The sequence below is a fragment of the Glycine soja genome, chromosome 15 (assembly GCF_004193775.1).
Source record: "Glycine soja cultivar W05 chromosome 15, ASM419377v2, whole genome shotgun sequence".
In the NCBI taxonomy this organism is placed as follows: Eukaryota; Viridiplantae; Streptophyta; class Magnoliopsida; order Fabales; family Fabaceae; genus Glycine; species Glycine soja.
Genome location: NC_041016.1, coordinates 8488201 through 8509608, shown reverse-complemented (window position 1 = coordinate 8509608; position 21408 = coordinate 8488201). Strand labels below are relative to the sequence as shown.

Sequence of the window (21408 nt, the reverse complement as noted above, 5' to 3'; positions counted from 1 at the left end):
TGTTGAATTATATTTATATGTATCAACGGGATTAAATTGGAAAAGCAAGCCTTCTTGCTAGGGTTTTGCTTATTGAATTTTATTTAAAAAAATTTCCCACCTAAATCTACTTACATTAACAAGCTAAAACTCTGAGTATTTAAATTAATAATTCTCTAAGATACAGGATTTTTTTATGGATGCATAATTTATTTATTTTCACTCATTTTATATGTGTGATCAGTCATAATGTGACTAACTGTTATTTGAATTTTTCTGACACGGTCTTGAATAGAGTTATCTATAAAGCAAAATACTTATATGAGAAAAAAAAAATGCAGGTCATTAATTTTTTGCTGTACGTATTTAGTTAATTAAAAACAATTATGAAAACTATGCATATTTTATCTTAAAAATTCTTTGCAAAGTATAATAATAGTTATTACAATATGCATAATGCGGGATATTAAGCTAGTTAATAAAAAATTTGTGGATTAATATTTAATAAAGAAAATAAAATAAATTGCTATATTAGATCTGTTTGTTTATTTTTTTAATAAAATAATTAATTTTCTGTTTTTTATGTGTTTGTCTAAATTTATTTCTTTTTGAAAAGAAAATGTTTTTCTCTTTATTTTTTGTAAGAAATAACTTTTTTTAAAAGTATTCTTTTTAGAATAAGTTTTTTAAGTTTAAACAAATTGATCCGTTTAAATAATTTACATGGGTATAAATAAATTTTTTATTACGTTAATTGGAAAATAGAATTAATTTATTGTCTAAATTTTTTATTACGTTAAATGAACAAACTTATTATTTTCTATTTTTTATGGATTTCTAATAGTTCTCTTATTATTTTGTAACTATTTTTTAACTCCAAAGATTTCTCTCTTTCATCAATAATTTCAAATTCTTATTTCAATTTACTTTCTAAAGGTAATACTAAAGATTTTTAAAACTTCATTTTAATTTTTAGAATAATATACTTAATTACGGATATCCAAAGTTAGTTATTATTGATATTGAAATTTTTTTTAAAAGTCATAATATCATTGACAAATATTTTTATAATTATTCACAATTGTTAAAAGATATATTTTTATTAAAAATTTAAACTGTAATATATATATATATATATATATATATATACAGCTCTCCCCATATTGTCTTCTTCCTTTATATTCTATATAGCTTATCCGTCTTTTTTTTTTTTAAATTATAGTCTTTAATTTCGTGGGGATAGATTATTTCCTTTTTCAAATTTCTTCGGATGTGTTACATAATTTTTTGTTTTTCTTAAAAGAATTTATAGTCTCTAATTTCTTGAGATATATTATTATCTTTTTTTTATATAAAAAAAATCTTTCTATTGACTATATAAATAAGGGAGTAAAAATTTGAATAAGTCCGTGCAATTATATGGGCTAAATTCTAAAACACTAGTTTATGTTTAAAAGTAAATGTTTTAAAAAGAGTTTAGAAAATTAATTTTGTTTAAATAATAAAATAAAATAATCTTTAAATTATAATACAAATATATTTTTAAAAAATTTATGAATTCCAAATGTAAAATCCATTTTATCCTTAAAAAATTTAAAAAGAACTCACTTATTTCAAATGAATTACGTTTATCTATTTATAATATATAAATTGTGAGTCACAGGTTGTGACGTTGCCATCTCAGATTCTCAGCAGAGATTCATCCATTTTAGCCTTTTTGCTTACATGACACTCTTCTCATTTCACCATTTGTTATACACTTTTTACGTCTTAAACAAATTCTGTTTATCAGTTACTAAACTATCATTACAACTTTTTCATATCATTCTCTCAAGGAAAGTCTGAAACAAATGCTATTTATCAGTTACTAAATTGTCATTACTTCTTTTAAATTTATTAACAGGTGGATTGTTGTTGTTTCTCACCAGGAACCACAATCTCTTCTTCATTTCGATCTTGAACAGAGTATCGTTTTTTCCATATGTGTTCTCACTAAGGTTTGCAACTATGTTTATTTCACACTATACCAGTTCTTTCTTAAGTTTATAGAATCTCCCTCTTTGTTTATCTCTGTGAGTTTTTCACAATTCTGACCTAAGTCAGTTTCCTCAAATGTTGATCATATCATATTATCATGCTTGTCCAGTAACTTTTCTCCAATGAGAATGCAAACGATATACTGGAAATAAAGGAAAGAACAATCCACATGCAGCTAATGAATTGCTCTATTGCTGCTACATTATAAATAATCTTACTGCATCAAAATTGCAAAAGCATTTTGAATGCACATTACAATCTTTAACTGCACATTCCTTCTCCTTCATTTTATTTTCATTTCACTTATCTGCAATTCATTACATTGTCATTTTATTTATAAATCTCAAAACATATTCATTATTAACTCCTGTTCCATTTGAATTGCAGAAGCAGAATGAGTGAAATGGACAAATTATGAAATATGGAAAAAAATTTCCAAAAATAGATGTTGATGGGGGAAAACCCAATGTGTGAGTTGTGATACCCCAGGGATACAGGCTTAGGGCCCTTCGACCATGTTAGATTACAGATTCCATCACCATAGTTTCTCTCAAAGGCAACTCTGCACTACACAGTAATCTTTTCACTTTTTTTTTTTGGAAAAGTTAACAAACTGGAAATTGTTTTCATATCTTATGCTTTTATAATTATTTATAATTTGTTTCTCAAATGTAATTTAATATACCACATTGCAGACAATTTATGTTTGAGTCCTTTGCGTCTAATCTTGATCATTGAAGAGCGTTAGAGAAGACATCAAGTAGCTTCTCAGGTCCAAGTTTTGTCATCCTATTCTGGTAATGTTCACTTTTATTTTTATTATTGTTCATTTTAAAGATTTTTTTGCAATGGTATATTGCATGATCTAGCGTTTCTCTTTTATTGTCAACTTTAATTTAAACTGCCTATTTTTTCAAGAGGGTATTAATTGCATTATTTGTACAATCTGTAAAACTTTTTTAAATATTTCATAATTTGGCTCTAATAATGTTGATGCTCTTTCACCAAGAATAATGTCCTTATAAATCAGAGTCTTCACTTACCTTGCGCAACTGAAACCACAAATCGGAATTATTAAAATAAGTGATCTCTTTGACAGTTACTGAGTTAGGCCACAAACCTTCGCTTGAATTAAGCCTATTTTCCAATTAAATGGGTTGAGTGCTTTACTGCTCTTTTGGTAAATAATGTTGATATAAGTTTTAAATAGTCCTTGATGCCTGCGGGAAAATGCTTGTATAGTATGTAATATACACAAGTTTTGATGATTTAAATATGTTCTGAACTTTGCTATATAATTGTAGGCTACTCAAAGATTAAGTTAAGATAAAGTGAAATAGTGCGCAAGCCCAAAACTGAAAGGAGACTACTTTCTAAAGGAGTTGCTAAGGTATACATGTATCTATTTCACTCTCTTCCTCCCCTTACTTGTACGTACACCTACAGACACTCTTGATTCATGAATAAAGTTTTGGTGATTGGATCTTCCATTTTGAGGCTGACATTGACGATGCTTATTATTTACCATACAGCTTGCAGTTGTTGTAGCACTGTTCATGTAATATGGAAACGGAGGCAGAAGTTAAAAGATGCTTCTGAAGTTTTAAAAAAAAGATAAAGAAGACTAAGTGATTACATTGAGTCTGCTAAAAAATCCAAAAACTGAGGCAAAGATTTGACATCAAAAACCGCTTAATTAAGATTAATTTGCTAAACACTGTCTAGTTATCTTGTGGACTGTCTTTCCCTTAATGGGAATGAATGTGCGTGCCCCTTATGGATATGGAAGTCAAGGTCAGATATCTGATCTAAATCTTTTGTCTCAGCAAGGTTGACAAAATCTTCTTTTTGTTGTCTGCTTCAAGAGAGAATGATGGTGTTCCACAAAAACCATTTGTTGATGTCACTACCAACATTCATAATGGGGTTCACCCTATAACAACTTTGATTAACACCCTTCTAATTCCATCTAACAAGAGGGTTATCAATGCAGAAGAATTATCAAGGTTTCAAAGGAAGCAAAAGGTATCTCAATGCATGAATCCAACATGATTTATCACTAGACAATGGTTGCTCATTGATCTATCTAACTTCCAAAATGAAGAGGCTAGGACGCAACGAGAACTTGAAGCGCAAGAGAAAAAGAATAGAAAAGAGCTTGATGAACAGGATATTCTAAAGCTGTAGCTATGTTGATTTGCCATACATCAAGAGAGAAGAACAAGTAAAGAAAAAAAAATGGCGAAGCATGCATGGATGTGAAAGGCAGAAGGAAGAGGAAAGGTCATCACGTGAAAGACAATGAGAGGAGGAGAGGCGCCATAAGGAAGAACTACAGTGGGAGAAAGAGGCAAGAAGCATGAAAGTTGACAATGATAGAGCCATTGCACGCAGAATTGTCAAAAAGTTATACCACTTATTAAAGATGAACGTCTGAAACTCATGGAGATGGCTACGTAAAAGAAGAGACTTTCTTCGTTACTAGCTCTTAACTAATAAACTAATCAAAATATTTGCTTAATGTATGATCTTAAACTACATGTATTATTAGATTTTTTATTTTATTTATTATCTAGTTTTGTTGAGCTTTATTTTACCTGATCTATTTTGTAATTATAATGAGATAATTCTATTTGGAAAGGGAATTAAACTATAAATCTCATGAAAAATTGATATTCTATTTTTTTTTAATATCCACTTATATATCACATCAACTTATAAGTTGTACTTTATTTCTTTTTCTAGAAGAGTCTTATTTTATTTCTAGGATATACATTAATTGCGATTATCATAAATTTCTCCACAATAACCTAACAATTTTTGTCTCCTAAATTTTTATAAAATTTTCTTAAATATAAACCTTACTATTTTTCTATTTTACAATTGTTTAATTTATTTTTTAAAAATATTTGTAGTCCCTCCAAATTATATCATAAACATTTATTTATAAACTCACGTGTTTTCTAGTTATATATTAAGTTTGAAAGTGCAAATTGTAGACAACCGTCATCCTTACTATGCAGATCACGTTTGACTCGTTTTAAAACGCTTTCACAAAAATTCAAAACACACATAATATTTGGATAATACAAAAATGTTTAGTTTACGAGAAGATTCATCCCAAATTGATCAAATCTTGTATTTTTATTTGATTCAAGATAAACTTGATGTATCTGTTTTATCCACTGGATAACAACCAAGAACACGCATAAATTTTGTATACTCCTGGAATGAAAGTGAAAAGAACCAACAATTTGAGTTAGTATTTGACAACTACATTGAAAAGTCCTAAAAAGGCTTAATGCTAGCAAAGGAAAAATATATAACACATTTAGCTAACACAAAGTGAAGACTGTTGGAATTTTTAATTTTAAGAATATATCATGCACAAGTGTAGCGCAAGAATTTTAAGAATGTAGTTATCATACAGATTGATATCCATATGAGTCATACGAATTGAAAATTCGTATGTTTCTAAATTTTTTTTACGTACCTCTTCTTTTCTGGGGACGAATAACTACCCAACTTCAACGTATCCTCTTGAATAACGCGTGTACACCATTGGAGACAAAAAATGCTCAAAAGAGGAGACTAATGGAAGCTAACTAGAACAACTTACACTAAGGGTGTGAGATTTTGCAGGAAAAAAAAAAAGATACTGCAGAAATGAAAAATCAAACCTCTTGAAGATTTTTGGTATTTTTAAAAACTGTTATTCCAGAAAAAATGCTGGTGCCTCAAGCAGTTCCCAAGTTTGAAACCCAAGTGCCTAATGTGGCCGAAGTGACCCCCGCAAGTTGTAAGGCCCAAACCCAAGCCTACACCAGTGTACTGATGAAGGAGCTGCTCAAATTATCGTGCCCTAGTACTAACATGACAACGCGTTTTCAAGGATTAAAACTGTTTACTCCCTATTATTAAAATATATAGAGGATAATCAGGTTGAGAAAAGACCAACTTAATGAGCTACTGGCCCGCTTTTGCGACTTTTTAAAATCTTGGGCCCAAAGAATCTATAGTTTTCTTTGGGGATGTAGGCTACCGCGAGGAAGTAAGACATGTGGTTTTAGGGTGGACAAAATTTTAATTACCACTAAATTTATTATTAGAATATCGAAGGGTTTAGATGAATTACTAACAACTTTTTCTACTAGTTTTTTCAATTAAAATTAATTATATTATACTAGAGCATAAATTTATTTTCCACATTTGTCCCTTAAAATGAATTTCTGAGGACCATTTTTTTTTCCGTTTTATGAATCTAAATATTATCAATAACTAGTTATGAATCTTAACATAATTAATATTTATCATCAAGAAAAAAAATAATGATTCTAAATTAGATTTTGTATATGGAGAGATCAAATTATATCAATATAATTTTTATCAACTATTACAACATTAATAATTTTATATAAAAGTTAAATTTTTTTAATCCAATTGTTGAAAATTGTAACTTTATATAACCCTAATTGTTTGTGTTATTTTTTGTCAAAATTGAAGAATAATTAGAAGGTGATTAAATTATTCATATTTTAATATATTTTAAAAATATATATATTACATTGATTTTGATATATATGAATGCTATATCAAATAATTTTAAATTAATATAAAATTATGTATATATAATCTATATAAAGAGAATCATCAATCTAATGGTGACTTTAAGAAAAAAAAAATGATCTAAGTAAAAGCTATCAAATAATATAATAGATGATAAAAGTTATACAGATATAATTTGATATCTTCCTTTTTTAACTTAAAATAAGTATTTGAAATATTTTTTTTATACTGGAAACATTATTTTAATTATTATAGTCTAAAAATGGTTAATAATGTGTTCATTTATTATACTCTTATAAAATTCAATCATACATCTCACCTCCAAGATTTCATAAAATTACATAAATTTCATTTTGTTTTCTTGGATACATAAACTTCTCTAATTTTTCTACTTCTACACTAATCCCTTAAATTGTTTATACATATACCTTCTTATACATTACACTTATCCTCTTAACTATTTTAAAAATATTATACCGTGCTCTCCTACGAAGAAAGTTGCTATGAATTTTAAAAACAGATAGAATTTGTGTAATTTTATGAAATCGATCTCATAAATAACTAGTGTAATTTACTTTAAATTATAAGTGAAGAACGGATCCAACGGTAATTTGGTTTTTAAAGGATCTGCATGAGCATCAGGGCTATTACATAATTGATGAGCGAAACTAGGCAAATAATCTTTTAGTTAACATTCTTTTTTTTTTCTTTCTAAAGCTTAGCCATGAATGAAATACAGTGTACAGACTCTACCCTACAGCTAGTTGCAAGTAAAAACAATTGCACTAAAGAAATATTGCCAAAAGAAGCTTCCTAGCTAGATCTCCTAAAAAGCAGGGATATTATAGAAGTTGGAAATACCACCCCTACAACCTTTCTTTGATTTGATCCTCTTACTGTGTCCTTCATTCCTATGTTATGGAGCAGATCCCCCTCCAAAGAAAAAAGAAAGAAAAGCATTCAAACAAGTTTTGATAGAAAAGTCGTAGAGCTAGTACATACAAGTAAAGCTAAGAATGTAGGACTTTGATTCCTTTGCTTTTTGTCTCTCTTTCTCTCTCCCCATTAAACGGAAATTAAATTAAAAAAAAGATTTTTTTTTTCATTTATAAAAACAAAAGGCTGATAAAGCTGAATTCATATACACAGAGCAGTTTTACAGTCGGACATGAAAGATGCACTTTAGGATGGATGCATCATGCTCATGCATCCCTTAGCTACCTGACTCAGCCACTATAGCACGTGAATTCTACATGATTTGGGTTACAGGCTAAAGATCCAATAATACACTTGAAAAAATACAAGAAAATCTGCACAAATTTGATATAAGGTAAAAGCAAAAAGAGAATTGTGTGAATTGATCATTGGGTCCCCTTAGGCTTTTACATAATTAATTTGCAAATAGAGGCAGCCTTTTTAACTCATCAGTGATTGGTCATAGCTAAAGTGTCTAGGTGAATTTTATTTGTAACATGAGATTTAAATTATAGGGTTGTCACTTTAAAAAGAGAATTCTACCCTACTATTTCCTCTAACTTAAAAGTTAATGTTACTGTTATATATGAACAAAATATCAATCAATGGCCAAAAAACTGAAGTCCCTGGAGCTGGAGAAGAAAGGTAGCCAGAAATGGCGTCTGTGTTTGTTAAATGGGAACATGCGGATCAATAGGGTCCCAATCTCCCCCGACCCAACAGTATGGTAGAAATTAAAAAAATTCACCCTTCGGTCTCTGCTTTGTGCCTTTCAATCTCAACTTTAGACCAAATCTCCATGTTACTTAACCAAACCAACGGTGAAATAGTCATCATTCAACTTTGTATAGAAATCAAAATCAAAACAACCTAGTGTGTTTTGTGTTGTATTTTTATGAATATTATATTCTTCCCATATTTTTTTATATTTAAGGTTGTCAAACATACATTTAAGAAATATTTAATAAAATTAAAAATTATTATATTTGAACTAAAATATTTTTATTTAATACTTTGATGTTTGATATTTATGTCACTAATGTTAAGAAATTTAAACTAAAAATATTTTTATTGAGAAATGAAAAATTACATAATTTTTTTTAAGTTCTCTTATAATTTATATAATAAATATTTTTTTAATTTCTTAACTAATATTTTAAATGTACTCATTAAAAAGACTCATTAAATAAGGATATGGAAGAGTGGAGGGTGCTGCTCTGGTTGGGACTAAGCGTGTTAATGTTGTTGTTAAGGATGAATTCTGAGGGTGTCGGGAAATTGGTCTTGGCCTTCGCGGCGGTGTAGTAGGTGTGCGTGGCTTCCTTGGCGGTGTTGAAGGTGCCAGATGCAGGTTTTCTTACCGGGGTCGTGGATCTTGACCTGAAGTGTTAGGGCAAGCCCGATCAAAATTGCAGCACGGTGGTTCAAAAAATAAATAAATTAAATTATAAAGTCAAAATAGATATAAACAGGTAGAGCCAGTTACCATGCGACAGAGAATAAAAAACAAAAAAGGGTGACGTGACCCAATGGTAGAGAGTGTGTACAAGGGAATGTTAGAAAGAGTCTCACCATTGCATTCCTCTTGGGAAAAAAAAAATAGAAACCTGAAACATAAAAAAAAATATATAAAAAAGAGCTAGTAATTTTTTTCCCTACTTTTAAATCTAAGTATGAGTTGTAAGTTTGAGTGTTTTTATTATTTACCTTCCCAAAAAAATATTAAACTATCAAATATTTCACATAATATATGAAAAGAATCTAATTTATTTATTAAATAAAATATATAAATTATTATAAAATTTCTCACATTATCTTCAATTTCTTGCAACCTTAGTCCTACCGCGACAAATTCTTGTAGTATAATATAGTAGACACTAGACACATAATTATATCCCTAAGTATATGGGTAAAAAAAACCCAATTAGGGATTCAATTTTCAAATATATGAAAAAAATATCTATTTTTAGAGATGGACGTCTTAGTTAGATACTTTAGAATGAATTAGTATCCATCTTTTCAATAATAAATAAAAAAGCTTGGACAATTAAAATACAAAAAAAGTCTGAGGGCAGCCAAAATTAGCCACAGCACCTATTGACTAGCAAATAGTGCTGGCTTTACTTTCTCTATTTGCATGGCAGAATGACATATCTGAGTCAATCAGTCAAGCCTGTAGGAAAACAGCCACGACCAAAGAAAATTCCAAAAGGACTTGACCTGTCTAACAAGGAATACGATTGAAGTTTTTTTTTATAAATATAAAAAAAACAGTACGATTGAAGCAAAAATGATAATATTCTGTGCGTATTTTATAAATATTATTTTATAATCATTTTAAGAAAATAAAACAAAAAAGATATACATATTCTAATTCTAGCCCACACTTTCTATATCAGTAATTTTTTAGTGAAGAATATAATTGAAAGGAAGATATTATGCCCATTAATTTAAACTTATTTTTTTTAAAAAAAAATTATAAATAAAAATAACCGATTTTATGTTTGTAATGTGTTTGTTTAAAGTACTTCGTTTAATTTTTTAAGAAACAAATTTTATTTATTTCTTAAAAAAATTCTTATTTCACAAATAATTTTTTTAAAATTTAAACAAATTGGTCATTATAACAGTACATTTATATTCTGTTTAATCTAACCCACACTTTCACTAACAGAAACATCATTTATTATACTCTTACAGAATTCAATATGTTGTAAATGTTATGGTAGTTGTTAATGTATATATAACGAAATTTAAACTTAATATATTAATATAATGGGGATTAAGTTTTTAATCTCTTAACTTTTTATATTATAATTTTTATTTCTCAAAATGTTTATCGTAACTTTTAATCTTTCATTAATTTTCTATCATCATTTTTAGTCTTTTTAAAACTTTTTATCCATTTTTAATTCTCATTTATTTTTATTGATAAAAAATAGTCTTAAATATAAAATAAACAAGAGAACTAAAAATAGGGAAAAAAATTTTAAAAGACTAAAATTGCTCATGAAAAATTAACGAAGAAGTAAAAGTAGTATAAAATTTTTTAAAGGACTAAAAATTAAAATCTAAAAAAATTGAGAGATTAAAAACTTAATTCACCCTAATATAAAACATATGATGTATTTTTAATTGAGAACTGTAATTAATAATATTTATACCATATTTTGCATAATTTCATAATCATATATGGATATGTATTGTGTATAGTATGAATGATGTTTTCTGTACCTTTTTCACATTATTTTAAAATATTTTTTATTACATTTTTCAAAGGACGAAAGTTAAGAGATTAAAAAAAAAAGTTTTAAAAGGTTTAGAAACAAAAATAATAATAAACCCTTTAAGAAATAATGATTAATATTTTTTCAAGAAATAAAAACAAACCCTTTAATAATTAATGATTAATATAAATTAATGTATAAATAATATTTGTATCAGCATGAGTGTATTTTGGTAATTTTTCTCAATCCAAGTATTGATCTTGTGTGTTGAAGGTAGATTTTCCTTTCTCTGTCTAATATGTGTATTCGGCATGTTGAATATTTATAAAAGATAATTTGACACGCATTTTTACCTAAAAAATCTAACCCTTTTTATAAAATATCTTAATGAGTGAAGGATCCACGAGTCAGATTACCATTTTTTTAATCTATATTTACTTTACTAAAGTTCTTAATTTTATGTTAATTATCTTATTTAGTAGGTAATCTAACCATGCCTTTGTGGCCCAAGATGGTCCCGGTAAGTCAAGATGTTCTCGACATATTATTGAATTGTTGTGGTGGATCGCATTGTGTTCGATCATACCTGTATAATATTAATTATATAATATATTTTGTAAATTTGACTTATTTAAGATAATGAATTGTGGTAATATATATTTGTTTTAAGATAATGAATCGTTTTGATTTTCTGACTTGACAAGCGACAAGATTTGTTACCTGACCTATTAACATGTCTTTGTGATTTGGTGACTGCTTGTCTTATCTGTGGTGAAGTAAGACTTATTTGGAATTTGCCACGAAAACTTTGGAGGTTTCCTATTATCCTTGATCCTTGTCATGCTTTGCTGTTCCCAAATGTTCTCATAGTTAAGTTAGCCTACCTTTTCAATCGATGACCAAGGTCAACCAGGGTTAGTTAGTAAGTTAGACAAACCCAATCCCTATCATCCTACTTCCTACTTGTGTCAGCTGATCTCTCAATTAGATGATCCAAATTACTTAAATATTTGTATTTGTCTCATTTTCTTATTACGATCTCATGTTAAGTAAGGAAATTTCCTTGCATAGTGGAAAATGTAAAAATGAAAAATAAATAACGTCATTAACGTGCCTTGCCATGATTCTATATTAGATTAAACTGGCTCAGGGAGAATAGCATTCTTTTTCTAATAGAATACCATTTTTTAATTTGCGTAAGTCTCATATAGATATTTTAAATGTTAATTTTTACATGCGTGTATACATGGCAACATATAGGACGAGCGCACGTAGGAATATTCTGTAGGATAAAGTCAGTACCTAGATATTTTTTAACACCTGTTTAAATCGACAAACTAAATATAATAAATTACTACTACTATCCATCTATTTATATTAATTAATCCTAAAGTGCAAAGAACAGGAGCAGCGATTTCTTAGGTGATTAAGTGTGAACCGTGCTTAAACAAACAAAAAGGGAACCTGAGTAAGATCCTTTCCTTCTTTGCTTCTTCATTCATTCCTTCCCGTGTCATTTAGACAGCATATCTTAACATGGTAATTACCATTTACCAATTACAGTCACACTCACATGACACACCACAGCTTTTCTAAATTCAATTATTCCCCGTCACGCCTTTTGCTTCTTAGAAAAACTAAATATTTTTTGGTTAAAAAAAGAAAGAAAAACTATACCACAGTATATTTTAGCTTTCAATTCATTTCAGCGAACTCAACATTTAATATAACTAATTTGAGGAGAGCAATAAGTACCACATCCAAAAAGGCCAAAAAAGAGTTTCTCCTACTCGTGAACAAATTAACAAAATTGTATCATGTTAATTAATTCATTGAATCACAATTAATTCAAAGACATAACGTTTTAGTAACACCTCAACCAACCAGCTACACTTTTACGTTTTAAGAAAGAAAATAACGAACCCAAAGAAAGAATTACAAATACAAAAGAAAAAGACATTGCTCCCTCTCTCTCTCTCTCTTTTTCTCTCTGTGTGTGGGTTTTTTCTTTATCCTTAGTTTGATCGCAATTTGCAAATAGAAATGGCGAAATCGAGCAAAGATCCGACAACGTCGTATCCGGCGATAAAGTCAGAGCAGTACTTACACAGCCCCGTTCACTACGCGGTGGCGATTCGCGACCACACAAAGCTTTCCAGAATCATTTCTTCGCTTCCCCGAGTTCCCGACCCGGCCCGAGTCATCACCGAGTCCGACTCGCTCACTCAGGAGCGAGTCGCCGAGAAAATCTCTGCCGTGCTCGACCGCCGCGACGTCCCATTCCGGGAGACGCCTCTCCACCTCGCTGTCCGCCTCAACGACGTCTCCGCCGCGCGGGCCATCGCCTCCGCCGGCGCCGACATCTCCCTCCACAACGCCGCCGGCTGGAACCCGCTCCAGGAGGCGCTCTGCCGGCGCGCCTCCGAAATCGCGCAGGTGCTCGTCCGGCTCCACCACCGCGCCGCCTGGGCGAAGTGGCGCCGCCGCCTGCCTCGCCTCGTGGCGGCTCTCCGCCGCATGCGTGATTTCTACATGGAGATCTCGTTTCACTTTGAGAGCTCCGTGATTCCCTTCGTCGGAAAAATCGCTCCCTCCGACACCTACAAAATCTGGAAGAGCGACGGGAACCTCCGCGCCGACACCACCCTCGCCGGCTTCGACGGCCTCAAAATCCACCGCGCCGACCAGAGTTTCCTCTTCCTCGGAGACGGCGACTCCGTCGCCGGCGTCCCCGCCGGCTCCCTCCTCGTGCTCAACCGCGACGACAAGAAAATCTTCGACGCATTCGAGAACGCCGGAACTCCGATGAGCGACTCCGACGCGGCGGGGTTCTGCTCGCAGAGCAGCGTGTACCGTCCGGGGATGGATGTAACGAAAGCAGAGCTCGTCGGAAGAACCAATTGGAGAAGACAAGAAAAGATGGAAAATGTTGGAGAATGGAAAGCTAGGGTTTTCGAAGTGCATAACGTGGTTTTCAGTTTCCGGTCACGGAAAGTTGCTGCAGGCGAATCCGACGTGGCAGGGAGTGAGCAGGTTTTGCCGTTGGAGCTTGATGAAGACGAAGACGGTTTTCTCGTTGCGGAAAATCCGAGTTTTGGAATGCCTCTGAGTAGTAACAACAATGCTGATAAGAGAAGACATAGTAGTTTTGTGAGAGAAGAACGAGAGTGGGTCCCAATGGGGAGAAAAAGCGTGGATTTGCCTTCCGTTTCCGTCGCACCGCCGAGGAGGTCATCGGCGGCGGCTGTGGCGCCGCCTCCGGCGGCCCCACCAACGAAAGAGAAGGAATATTTGAGAAGCTTGCGACCAGCGGTGTGGTTGACGGAGCAGTTTCCGTTGAAGACGGAGGAGCTGTTGCCGTTGTTGGACATTCTGGCCAACAAGGTGAAGGCGGTGCGGCGGCTCCGGGAGCTTCTGACGACGAAGTTCCCGCCGGGGAGTTTTCCGGTGAAGGTATGTAACGTGGTTGACCACTGCTGTTTGTGTTTCACTGTTTGTGTGTGTCCCGGTGGGACTGAAAATGATTAACTTGATAATTGGTTTGATTTGATTGATGTGGGTGGGTTTTGCGAAAGTTCGTGAATGATTTTGATTTGTCATCGGACGGTGGTGATTAAAACTGGAAAAAGTTTATGTTTTTAATGTTGTGGTTTTGTGGGGTAGGTGGCAATCCCGGTGGTCCCTACGGTGAGGGTGGTGGTCACGTTTACCAAGTTCGTGGAGCTGCAACCTGTGGAGAAGTTCTACACGCCGTTATCGAGTCCAACGCATTTGCTCAATGCAGAAGATGATGATGATCCTCAGAAACTAAGAAGGCAGGGTTCATCATCTTCTGGGAGATCCACGTGGCTGAGAAGAAGTACTAGTAGTAGTAGTAGTAGCCAACACCAACAACGATGTTCTTCTTCTGGGGCTTTGGATTCTGATCCTTTTGCTATTCCTGTTGGATATACGTGGACCAATAGTGGGAATGATTCGTCACGGAAAATGAAGAAGTCCAGGTCCGTGAGAAAATCCAAGTGAAAACGAACGACACAACAAGTATGCATCAGTGGGAAAGATTTTAAGCTGAAGGAATTCCACTAGATATGAACGATTGTAGCAAATAGCAATGTGCCAAAAGCTGCATCCATTATTGTGTATATATCCCCGTATTTTTTTTTTTAATCAACTGGGGGCTTTGAGACAACGGTGTTCATAGAGAGGTTTCGCAGTAAGTAGTTTTTAGAATATAGAACTGCATTACTTGTTGTGGTTTAATCACAGTTTTGTTTTGTCTTTTTTCAGTTATATAGAAATTTGTTGTGGTTTAATTTTTCATTCTTGGGGAATGGGTGCTTGGGGCAGGGACAAAGATCAAATTTTTCGTGTTTGTTTTTTTGTTGAGTTTCAATTGGTTACTTATTGCCAATGCTACACCATCCTTGTGTCTGATTGAGCCAGGTTCCCATGTAGAATTGGCAATTCCATTTACTGTCTCGTGTGTCGGTTTAGTTTACAGCTAATAATAGTTCATGATTCTTAACAGATATGAATTTTAAAGTAAGCAAAGTGATTAGTGATGTTTATAAAGAGAAATATAAAGTATAAACAATTATCAAGTGATTTTGTAAGAATGCAACATGAGAAAATCCTATTCTCTCTTTTTCTTATGGGCAACATTTTAGCGGGTGTTGAATCCAATATAGGAAAAACTTTCGAGTTCAGAGAAAACACACACACACACACATATATATATATATATATAAAAGGAATTTCCAATTACCTAGTTCTGAAGAGATGAGATGAGTCAGATGATGACTTAAACTTACAACGTCTTGAATGCTAAATTCTGTTTTACTTTCAATCAATCTCTTGGGATTAGTTCTTAGTATTTTCTCATTACTTATCACTATTTTTCCATTATAATTGCGACGGCTTGTTATGGCGTCAAGTGGTTGGTAATGGACGTGAAAGCTACAACTTGTAACGTCATCTTAAACGCACGTGTAGTGCCTGATGACGTGAAACCAAAGTTATATGGGAAGAATCAAGAATGTGAATTACCGACGAGTAAATTGAAAATTTTGGATTATGAATATGCCCTCAAGCATATACACCCCCATCCTATTGATATCATCGAGGCGACAAGAGTATCTAAGACTCCTACATTAAGATTCAAGGGTCAACAATAACCAACAGCCCAAATGAGAACAAATGGTCAAAGACTCAAAGGCATATATACAAGACTTACTTTGTCAAAAGTAGCCTTAATAGTAAACCCAATTTAGAGTGTAATGCATATTAGTGTAAATGTATTGTATTTACATAGATAATTCAAGTTTTGCTCTAATGACTAAACCATTTTCGTACACTTCATTGTGGAAGCACAATAATTCATTCAACCAGTACTAGACATATAGAGAAGAAGGGCTTATGTTTTTTTTTTTCGTAAGTATTCAGCAGCAAGAAATGTTTGATACATGTCTCATACTTTGGAGAATGACTAAAGATGAGAGACAACCGTTTGTAACCCTCTTTTATTTTGAGTGCAAATAGCGCCCAACGTGTTGATTAGTAGTAGTACAGAAGAAGACATTTCCAGGAATCTTTATTCCTTTTACCCCACTCTTTGGACGAGGCCTTCCCTTTTCTTCTTAAAGTTTTCTGATTGTAACCTTGAACCAGATTTTTAATTCCAAACAATAAATCACGGGCCCCTCACAAATCCGGCAAGGCTATTTTTGAAGGGAAATATTTTTAACAAATATCACCATTTTTTCTTCATGAAAATTTGCACCCAAAAAAAAGTGAATTAGAACAATTACATTGGCCTAAAGATAACACTCAACACAGCAGGTCTTCTGAATTCCTAGAAAATGTGACAGTAAATTTCAAAATTAACAGAAAAATGCCATCACTAAATTACGAAGTTGATGCTAGAAGTCCAGAGTTAATTACTATCAGATGCTAAATTTAGTGTATCCTCAAAGTACAAAAGCTCTCTCTTTAATTTAACAACTGATTTTGATGTGTACTATTTTGCCTCCAAAAGATGTGGATGATAATATAGTGATTGACTGCTATTATAGTAAATGCTAAAATATATTTTTTATTTCTGTAAATATGTTAAAGTTCCATTTTAGTTTCTATAAAAAATTTGACCATATTTTGTTTTCATAAAATTATAAATGTATGATTCCAAGACAAGACCAATTCCCACACAAGACCAATTCAATTCCCTCCTAAATGAATCCCCACAAGAGTCCACGTTGTAGACCACGTGATCTTTCCATCGAGGCAAATTTAGGTTGTTAGCCTCCAATAGTCCAACACTATAGCAGATTTCGATCTCCAAACTCATTGGTTGCCTATCCCACGAATTCTGGCAGATTGAAGATGCAAGCCCCTGGATTAATACTCCACAGTACAAAGGAGTAATCAAACTAATCACAAATTTCGAATAGCCAAGTCCATGCCGAAAATTGAACTTTCTGCACCATGTCCAACAAACCATTGTTAAAGACCATTTGATTCCTCGTATTGAGGTGCACTTTAGCCAGGCTTAATTTTAGACACTAAAGTAACAACGCTCAAGACTTCCAAGCACACAATAGGTGATTTACTCTTTTTTTTAAGGCAAGTAGTTCTTCCCTATGTGTACCTAGGACTATACTATTTAAGATGCTGATTCATCGTTAGTTAAGCCATTGTTTCCTTGTAATGAAAAAATCGAGGTTCCTCTACAAATCTAACAAAGGTTTAATGATTTATTATTGTATTGAGGGCACATAGGAAAGAAACATGGCGAGCGAAGCACCAAGTTGGGCTGATAATGGGGTGCGGGTGGTATTGGTGCAATGGAGGAGGATGGCACTAGATCCCAAAAAGACATCCGCAAGAACAAGAATTCGGGTGCTGAGGGCGGTTTTGCCAGATTCAAAAGCAACTGCAATGATAGGTGTGCATAAGATTAAAAGTGGGGCCTCAATTTGTGTCACATGGACCAAAAAAAAAAAAATCAGGAGAAACAACACTTCCAAATTGTTGGGATTTGGGAGGATCCAAATCTACGTGTAATTCTCCGAATGGCACTACTGCAATAGCAGTTGAGTTTCTTTCTATTTTTCGATAAACATTTTCTATGGTAATGTGTTTTATTTCATTTTCTATTTATTATTTTTAAAGAAAAACAACTTCAGTGACTTGTTCAGAAGCAAACCCACTTGAGGATTAGTGGGTTGGTCCTATCGCTGCACGATTGATGATTGGAGCCCAATATTCCTCGTTGTAAGGTAGATTTCAGAGACCATTAAATTTAATCAAGATTGATCAGTTTTTCTTTAAATTGCTTTACGGGATCGATCAGAATGTGCACTGGCAGATGAGGATTCCCACTAAGCATCCATGGCTGAATAGTTAAAGCCACTCATAATTGACAAATTCATAAGTTCAATTCCTACTGGAGCGCACACCAAGGAAACCCTCCCTCCAATAAGTCTATCGAATTTTATTGGAATTGCCAACCTTTGGAACTATATCACATTCAGGCTTGTGGAAGAAAGACCGAGAAGAAAATATTAACAACAGGATTTATTATGGAACAAACATCTATTTTAGCTTCAAACATTTTTATGATTTACCAAATTTAATTGAAGCTTCATTAGTAAACCCTGATATCTTGCTTATTCACCTTCAATGGAGGATTGAATTAATAAGCCGACCCTAACAATTTTTTTTATATATAAGCCTGGTGTATTTAAAAATTTTAAGGCGCAAATCTGATTTATTGCCTATATAATAGTTTTTTTAGGCTTGTCCTAGCCTTTTTTAAAACCCAACTTGACTAATTAGCCTATTTAATATTAAAGTTTTTATATATGATAAAACATTAAAATAGACCAATAAAAAACTTCATGTAAAACAAATTATAAACTATAATTAAAATCACTACAACTTGACATAGGACGGGAATATAAATAGGTATTTATAAAGAGTCTAACTTGTTTATATATAAAGTGATTTTTAAGAGTCTGATATAACCTTCATAAAAAATGGTTTAAAAATCTAAGTTTATCCTTCACCACAAAACAGGATAATATCTTCATCTCATTGGGTTGACGAGAACAAGTGTTTGTGCAAATGTCACTTTCCTACACTAAATCTTTGTATCAATAGTGCTCTTCTATAATTTTCGCCCAAAAATTAGCCATCACAAAGTATATCAATGTTACAGAAACCAAGCAACACAATTTAAATGCGTGGTAACCAAATATAAATTTATCCAGTGAAGATTTGGAGTAGGAGAGTGGTAACATAAAGTAGATGTTACTGAAACCAAGCAACACAGAATTCAAAATGCGTGGTAATAAAATTATAATTTAAAGATAACATAGTCGAAGAAGTGAAGGATAACAATATTCAAAAGGCCATGCATTGACAATTGGGTGCAGATTTGTGGGAGCTATTTACAGAAGTTAACATGCATTATGCCTAATGGGATCCGAAGGTGTTCTCTCCACTGTAAGTCATGTAAAGAAAGCCATCTTGATCCTTATTTTCCTCATAAATAGCAGACATCAATGCAGCTGCAACAAGTAATTTAGTACATAAAATCATTGCTATAAAGGTAAAAATCACCATCTGGCATGACTGGATACTTACCAGTTGGAGGTAGAGTGTTGTTGATGAAAACAAAAATAGCCTTCTCTGCACTGAGCTTAATCCTTTTGCGAACAACATAAACAAACTGGCCAACAGTCAAATCAGCAGGGACAAGGTATCTACATCATCACAACAAGAGAACCAATTGAGAAACCACTAATGCACAGAATCAGATCAACTATTGATCAAAATAAATATATTTATAGATGGAATATGGGGGGAAAAACTAAGTCTGGTCCTCCATCTTTCAATACTTATCTCTAGCTTATATGCTTCAATGTTCAAAACAAACTCAAAACACAAACTAGAATCTCACTTGGAGGCAGCTTCGCAGATGGATAGCTCAGAAGAGATCATTAGATTAGGAAAAAACAACCGTCAATATTCATAGTCATTCTGCACATGCATAAGCAGCATGCCCTATTCCAGAATCAAATTACCAGACATCCCTAAACAGAGACTTTGTTTTATAGTATTAACAAACCACATTTTGTATTCTATTAATTGTTCTTCAAACTAATCTTAATAAGATCAAGCAGTAGCATCCAAGGCTCTAGTGACAGTGGCCAATTAGGCCACTCCACCGTGACCAACAACTTATGGCTTGGCCATATACACTCACTTCGGTAAAGTAGATTTTGCAATAAGAATACCATTAGTACATTCTGGCCTCACTTGTTAATCTTTTACAAATGCCATTTGATAAAGAAGTTATGAGTGGCGTACAAAAAGCTTCATACCAAACATGCTTCATAGCTTTAACAATACAAAATCATTAAATCTTGATCGGTATTTTATATGAACATCAGTACCCCCCCCACCCACAAAATCATTAAAACTTCAGGCAGCAAAACAACATTATCAGGCCTGGAAACTAATCAAAAGGGACAGAAGTAGTAAGAAAATCAATTACTTTTTCTTATCAATGTCTGGAATGTCACTTCTTTCAGCTTTCTCCACAATCACCTGCACACAATTGCAATATATGAACAAGAGTTTTAAAAGAATAAATAAATATATAAACAGGGTACCTAAACAGAGTACAATCTTACAGGTATTCTATCAGGATATTTCTCTCTAATGCGAGAAGCTTCAGCCTGCCTTCTCTCTGACACGTAAAAAATTACCAAGCAATTAGTTTGGTCCAATGAACCAAGGGTTTTAGAATCTCAAAACAAAACACTCACGCGAACATAGTAAACACGTTCATCCTTCTATCCCTATAGATAAAAAGCTAAAAAGATCCTTGTCATTCCCCAATAATTTCAAATTTTTATTTTTTACAATACAAAAGGCATGGCCAATAAAAAATCTTTCGATTCCCAACAGATTATATAACAAATTAGAGAAAACGAAATATTAAAGGGGAAAAAAAAGTACCCAAAGGATGCTGAAGCTTGAAGGAGGTTTTGGCCATGACGAAATTGGAAGAGTAACTGGTATCTGCAAATTTGAAACACGGAAACATTAAAATTTTCGCCTAACTACGAAATCCAAAAGGGGGGAGGTGCAAAGTTTTACAAAAACAAAAGCAAATTCACAAACCTAACAGAAAAGGATCAATGATTGAAACGAGGGGTTTGTTTCTCAAAACGAAAGAAAGAGGCTATGTCTCTGTCTGGGAGCGAATCAAATGAAACAAAGATGAAGTTGAAACTAGGGTTTGGTTTGATGTTGTTTTGTTTTGTTTTGTTTGAGTCCAACACGGAACGTCTACTTATACTTTCTGTATACGCCTCGAATCGTCCCTTTCACAAGTAAGCTTCGTTGTGTTGCAACCTTCTTTCAAAAACTGACACCTAAATGCATATTTTTTTCATTTTAGATTTTAGATTATTATCAATTATATATAAAAATTTCTTTCATATTTTTCGGTTGTGTTATTTTTAGGTCTAGTTTTTTTGCATTTTAGGTTAAGAAACTAGCAAGGGACCATATGAAATCACAGGTAAATTATCCACGCCACGGCCTATTTCATTAT

At 32.7% G+C, this 21408-nt stretch overlaps 2 protein-coding genes across 2 annotated transcripts; one reads left to right on the top strand and one right to left on the bottom strand.

Moving 5' to 3' along the window:
- The first annotated feature begins 12464 nt into the window (after window positions 1–12464).
- On the top strand, window positions 12465–15097 carry LOC114386878 (ankyrin repeat domain-containing protein 13C-like). The gene is made up of 2 exons (XM_028346943.1): window positions 12465–14237; window positions 14448–15097. Exons 1-2 carry the CDS (start codon window positions 12828–12830, stop codon window positions 14805–14807), a joined length of 1770 nt encoding a protein of 589 aa, XP_028202744.1. The 5' UTR covers window positions 12465–12827; the 3' UTR covers window positions 14808–15097.
- Window positions 15098–19021: 3924 nt separating this feature from the next.
- LOC114386770 (autophagy-related protein 8C) lies at window positions 19022–21177 on the bottom strand. Its single transcript, XM_028346814.1, has 6 exons — window positions 20973–21177; window positions 20808–20870; window positions 20480–20535; window positions 20341–20393; window positions 19428–19546; window positions 19022–19351 (listed from the first exon to the last, which is right to left on the bottom strand). The coding sequence occupies exons 2-6, from the start codon at window positions 20842–20844 to the stop codon at window positions 19257–19259; spliced, it is 360 nt and encodes a 119-aa protein (XP_028202615.1). The 5' UTR covers window positions 20845–20870; window positions 20973–21177; the 3' UTR covers window positions 19022–19256.
- Between the last annotated feature and the right edge of the window lie 231 nt (window positions 21178–21408).

Coding starts and splice junctions, on each gene's coding strand:
- LOC114386878 (XM_028346943.1), top strand. CDS start 12,828: ATGGCGAAATCGAGCAAAGATCCGACAACGTCGTATCCGGCGATAAAG. Junction 14,238..14,447: donor CGGGGAGTTTTCCGGTGAAG/GTATGTAACGTG, acceptor TTTGTGGGGTAG/GTGGCAATCCCGGTGGTCCC.
- LOC114386770 (XM_028346814.1), bottom strand. CDS start 20,844: ATGGCCAAAACCTCCTTCAAGCTTCAGCATCCTTTGG. Junction 20,536..20,807: donor CAAGCTTCAGCATCCTTTGG/GTACTTTTTTTT, acceptor TTTACGTGTCAG/AGAGAAGGCAGGCTGAAGCT. Junction 19,352..19,427: donor CAACACTCTACCTCCAACTG/GTAAGTATCCAG, acceptor TACTTGTTGCAG/CTGCATTGATGTCTGCTATT.